We start from the raw sequence: 5,964 nt of genomic DNA, 5'->3' as shown, positions 1-5,964 counted from the left end.
TATGCGTACCATAAATAACACTGAGTGGGGGGGGGGGGGGCACCCTCTCGGTTAAAAATTGTTAACGTATCAGGGCGGGCCCAATAATTAAACAATAAGTCCATTCGGGTAGTAAGGAAGTTTTGATATTAAAAAAAAACAGCAACAAGGATGCGCTTGTCCCATAATTTAAAACATTTTCATAGATATATTTTCACATGCCTACAGCATAGTACAAGTGCACTCTGCATGTAAAACTAAAGAATGAATATTGAATTCATTTTTTCCTGCATCTCCCCGGAGTGGATGGTAAATTTGATAATTGGGACTGCTCTCATATTTCAACTCGGCACTAGATCTGGATTAAAATTACAACAGATTAAGATCACCCTGTCTGAATTAAGAAGCACATCACGCATGTTAGCTCATACACAAAAGAACATTTATCACGGTCAGGCTCGACAGACATCACAATTTAAAAAAAAGCACGTCAACACATAGATCTAGCAATCCGACAAACCATTTCCATGATCGCCTACTGGGGTTCCTTTTTTAGATTGCATATAAAACACCATCACTCCAAAAGGATTATCTGTCACAATCACACACACATTTTACTCCACTCTCTCAGCAAGTATAATTCTTCTACCCCCTCCCCTTCCCTCCACCAATAACCAAACAATTTAGAAGATGAAATGTATCCCTAGTTCCAATAAAAATACACAAGTAGACTATAACGCGAATACAAATACTGTACTAGACTGATAAAGTTTTTTGTAGGTTTTTCTTCGGTTTTATTAATAAAATTAAATAATACATTAACAACTCTTGCAAACTCAAACATTTCTCCAACAACCAGTTCCCAAATGCATAATATTGATCACATAGTGATAAGCATTGGACGAAGTAACAGGACTAAATCTTAGATCTTAAAAAGCTAATGGAACAATATGAAATGGGAATCTCTTTTCAACGAATGATTGAAAACAAGGCACTTTTTTAATAACAGATCTGGATTACAATTTGTTTGTGATAAATTATTGTGGTGTGAAACTGAGTTAGATCTAGTTGCACTTATTCATTCCTAGTCCTCAATGGAAGGAGGCTACATGTATGTGAAATGTTCAACCTTCTTGAGTTGTCAAAACTTTGAGGACGAGCCTCACATTTTACAATAAATTACAATATCTATACTGTACAAGTAAATAGAATCAGATGGCACAGCCAAGATGATGAGCACGATTTTCTCATGTTAAATATAAACGACGGTTCAGAATAAGTTTGAACTTTAGAAAGAGCAAATTAATAACTGTCATTGAGTCAATTCTAAATGAACCCAGAGGCACTTGGTTTTGTGTTTAGTTCCTTTTCCCTACATCATCTATGTGAGCACCATTTTCAACAAAAATTTAGAAATGAGCTCAAAATCGAGGGAAGACATTTGTGCTTTAGATCTACTAATATTGGAAGATTAATTATATCAGTATCACATGGTTTTACTCATATTGCATAGATTTAGGCAAACCAAGGAAATGGACAAAATATTTTTCAAATGTTGCCTTTCCTTTGAACATTCAAGATAGAAGAGATAATTGAAACATTATTGAACAATAATTGAAATGTCTTGGAAAAGAAACCTCTCTGTTTTTGCGAGGTACATTACATGAGTAGATTTATAATTTGTTTATATCATAGAACACCAAGACGAATACAAATCGAAACATTCAGTCTAATCAAGACAGCTTTGTTTTGAAGTTTACACCACAAATTCTAAGCAAGAGCCTGGCTCAGAAGTCTACAGTCTCGAATTAACACCAGCCTAGCCGACATAATTGATTCATGCCACGACTTCCTGAAACCCAAGTCACTTTGAGTGTATGGAGATAACAAGAGAGAAAGGCACAGACAGTAAATAAGCAGAGGCTTAAATGGTAAGGCTATGGTTAAAAAATTGCTAAGTTTCATAAGGCAAGTTAGCATATGCATAACAGCAGTGTGCAATACAATAATCAGCATTAAAAATAACAACCTTAAGTAGATTTCAATGGTGATGATTTTGTTAACAGTTTCAGTTACAGGGAGTCAGAAAAATAAATGTGATAAATAATGAGTTAAATCAATCATACATGTAACTACGACTTCATTTTGCAGGGATTATTCCAGGTTGAATAGTGAGAATATAATGAAACCAAACAGGCAGTGTTAAATAAATCAATGACATATGCACAAGTACTATATTCACAAATATATTATTACTACCAACAAATAACGTTGATAGATTGATGAAACTTCTTGACAATAAATAAGATAAAGGGCTGCATATTGTTATTAAACAAGTCTCTTGCACTATGTTCCTTTTCTTTTTTTTGTTAAGTTAGGTGGTTTGACAATAAATTACTAAATACAAGATAAGGTCTATAAGGTAAAACTACAGCCCTGCTTAACTTTAGTACAGATAACCACGCTGTACAAAGCTAAATAGGTATATTGGCACAGAAAACATGACACAAATCGAAATATGAAGCTGCTGGTTTTGACCAGTACTTCCAACAGGGCATAAACCAGTGCTGTCACTAAGTACTAATCCACGCAAATCAACATGGCTACAAAAAGAAAAGAAAAATAATTCATTTCGTTTTATCCCAATCCCTAGAATGGAACACATTGATAAGTTAGATGCTTGAATGATATAACACATAAACTAATTCATCTTTTAAAAAATAACCCGATAAATAAGAATTCTTTTCAACACTTTGATAAATTCATCCCAACAGACTGCACTTTCGTTTAATCAATTTGAAAATAAATATTACAAGATAACTTAAATACACACGTAGTGTTCACTATTTGCTGTAGTAGTCACAAAACAGGCTGGAATAAATGATTCAGTTACACAAACATAAATTGATTTTTGATAAAGGAATTGCCACACAAAAGTAACAGACTGTAAAAGCCATGTTGAACACAAAGAGTAGACTATAATAACCTGGCAGATAAAATACTGCACAGAAAAGAAAAAAAGGGAAAAAAAGAAAGAAATAAGCACAGGATCCTTCCAAGAGCAAAATTGCCAAGAAATGGATCAAATAGTTTAATATATAAATAATTCTAGAAACTTTATATGCATCCACTAGAATTTACATGTAGTCTACATCAATAAAATACTTTGAACATATTTTTCTTCACAAAATGAGTTTTTATCAAATAATTTGGAGATCATACAAAATGTTTGTAAGTCCACACAGGAACAAAAACAAAGTTATAAAGACGTCCATGATAAATTAATGACTTCGAATTAATTTGCGTGATTTTTTAGCAAGGTTTATCTCCTTGTCTGGGTTGGATATAATTCTAATAACGTTGGTCTTCCTGGGAAATACCTCTGAAGATGGGTAAGCGTCCAAGTCTAGCCCCCACCGGGCTGGCCGTGGGAGATGTAGAGGTCATGGTAGTGTCCGCTAGAGATTCAGGATCAGACAAGGATTCAGGTGGTGATGGGGGTCGGTAGTTGTTGGTGACTACAGGCTCGTCCAGCGGGAAGAACACGCTATTATTTCCTTGTCTACTGGCCAGACGAAGTGCTGCAAATTGCTCGAGATCGTCGTTGATCTGCTGAAGGGGGATGAATGGGGAGGATGGGGCAGCAGAGAAGGCATGTTGAAGGGTGGTAGGAGATAATGCTGACGGAGAAAAAGGTGGTCCTCCATGTACGTCATGATGCATCTGACTCAAAGTCATGGCGTTGTTGGTAAGCGTGGCAAGTAACTCATCCTGACTAAGAAGATCTATTGCTGGTGGTGGGGTGAGTGGAAGAGGGCTATCACACATGGACATGGGCGGAGGTGTCAGGTCGCCACCTGTCGAGCCAAGGGGTGCGCTGGGGAAGTGCAGGAGCCTAGGCCTCTCGATGGTGCGATCACGGGGAGATTTGCTGCAAGGACCAGGCGATGATAGTTTCCTCTCATCAGGGTTGTGGATGAAATGACACCGAGGTCCATACGGGCAGAATCCAACAGTATGGAAGGTGCGACATAACTCTGTCTTGTACTTGGGATGGCGGGACAAGACTCGTAGTTCGTGGATGCCATGAGCGAATTGGCATTTATCTCCGTATTTACACGTGCCATTCTCCTCATAAGGCCTGCATAACTCCGTTTTGTACCGACTCGAGTTCTGATTGCGGGTTTGATTATTGCGATCGCTCTCACTCAGAGCCCGGTCCCTAGGCTTGTTGTTGAGATTTTCCTTGTTGTACACAGCTTCCATCTGCATCTGTTGCGTGAACAGTGAATTCCCGTTCAGGTGGTTGGTGCTGATTGGGCTTGTAGACCCAGTTGTACTCGTGGAATGCCTTCGAAGAAGATGTGCTCCATTTGATCCATTTATAGGAGTTCCTACGGCTCGAGTATCCCCTCTCAGCTGCGTTTTGGCATGTATCAGTGAAGAAACATTCTGCAAAATAAGGAAAGATAGCAAAAAAAGTCATTAGATTAGGTGAGAAATAGGAAAAAGTTGGGGCATAAAACAGCATGAAAAAATTATGATGAACAGTGACAGGGCTTAGGGATGTTGCATTTTAGTTTATAAATATGCAGGCAATGTCAAAAATAATACACTGAACTAGACTCTAACCCTGAGGTAAGGAGTAGGCCTAGAAATCTAGGCCTAGTAGGTCTAAGTAGATTCTAGGCTATTAAGGCTAGCCTAACCTGGTTTGACTAAAAATAACATTATTGACATAATGCTGACTTCGCAGGTGCAAAACCTAACAGCATGCACTTTACACTCCCACTGACTGTAGATCTAGGCCTACTGTGCATTGCTATACATCGACGAATAACATGCCTTCACTGGACATTCAACAAGTGTGTGTAGACTACCCCCACTTACATTCCAGCACACTGTTCAGCGTGGTGAAATGAACGTGAAATGTACATAGCTTAGTAGTAGTACATGCACAGAAGCTCTACTATTTGAAACCTACGAACAACATAGTGAAACCTACGAAACAGTCTGAATAATTACCTTATGACTAAACAACATATCTCCAACATCGTAAAAGGCTGATACCATTGCGGTGGACATTTTCAGGAGAGATGCGAAGAAGTTAGAAAAATTTGGCTACACTAACTTCACAGCGCTGGTGAACCCCTATTTCTAGCTTCGAGCTTGCTTGTGTACTCAACTTGCAGGCCGCACGAAGTTAAATGTAAAAGCTAAGCTGGTTGCGGTTTTGGGGGAAAAAGCGTGGATCTGGAGCAGAGAGTTAAAAATAATGGGCGGGGCTTAGTCAGCACTCGCATTGTGGGCGTGTATTATAAATGTGCACGCAGCACCTACCGCATTTTGTGTTTGATAATCTCATTATTAACGCGCCTACTGTTTGAAATGAACTGAATCGCATTCGCTGAACTGGGTTTATCATGATTTTTAAAAACTATTTCAGGCCTCAAAATCGGCTGTATATAGCTAGGTTTAAGAGAATCAAGATAAAACAATACAATTAGATATTATTCCCGTTTTTCTTATAGAGTTACGAACATACCACATTCCAGTAGTAGTCGTGCGTAGTATCCCTTCCCATGTGGGTTGGGCTTCAACAGGTAGCCTATGAATATTACATTTTGACTGTCCAATCGGCTCCTGCAGGGCTACCAAATAAGTAGTATGACGTATTTTCGGAGTTTGTAACTGGCTTAGAAGCTGTGTGTACAGTCTCGATGTGTACAGCAATGTGTAAAACTGGAAAACATGAGCCGAGTCAGCGGCTTGTGAGTGACTTTTTAAAGGGTGTAATCAAACAAGATATGGGGTGATGTCTGCAGGCAAACTTTCTTGTTTACTAGTATCTTACGGTATCAAACTTTGGTTTGTGGGGTAAAGAGACATACTCAACATGGTTTCAAGATCAGAGCAGGCTTCAAGTCAAACAAATTGACCTATCACACGCATCAAGAAGATCTGGAAAATACCTGATATTTATCA

General features: G+C 38.4%; 1 protein-coding gene across 1 annotated transcript; it reads right to left on the bottom strand.

The window, feature by feature from the left end:
* Nucleotides 1-749: 749 nt before the first annotated feature.
* LOC577494 (mRNA decay activator protein ZFP36L1) lies at nt 750-5,215 on the bottom strand. The gene is made up of 2 exons (XM_777718.5): nt 5,005-5,215; nt 750-4,431 (listed from the first exon to the last, which is right to left on the bottom strand). Exons 1-2 carry the CDS (start codon nt 5,062-5,064, stop codon nt 3,331-3,333), a joined length of 1,161 nt encoding a protein of 386 aa, XP_782811.1. The 5' UTR covers nt 5,065-5,215; the 3' UTR covers nt 750-3,330.
* Between the last annotated feature and the right edge of the window lie 749 nt (nt 5,216-5,964).

The sequence above is a fragment of the Strongylocentrotus purpuratus genome, unplaced genomic scaffold, assembly GCF_000002235.5.
Source record: "Strongylocentrotus purpuratus isolate Spur 01 unplaced genomic scaffold, Spur_5.0 spur5_scaffold_5, whole genome shotgun sequence".
Lineage (NCBI taxonomy): Eukaryota > Metazoa > Echinodermata > Echinoidea > Camarodonta > Strongylocentrotidae > Strongylocentrotus > Strongylocentrotus purpuratus.
The sequence above is the reverse complement of the archived record's forward strand: the minus strand, read 5'-3'. Positions and strand labels throughout refer to the sequence as shown.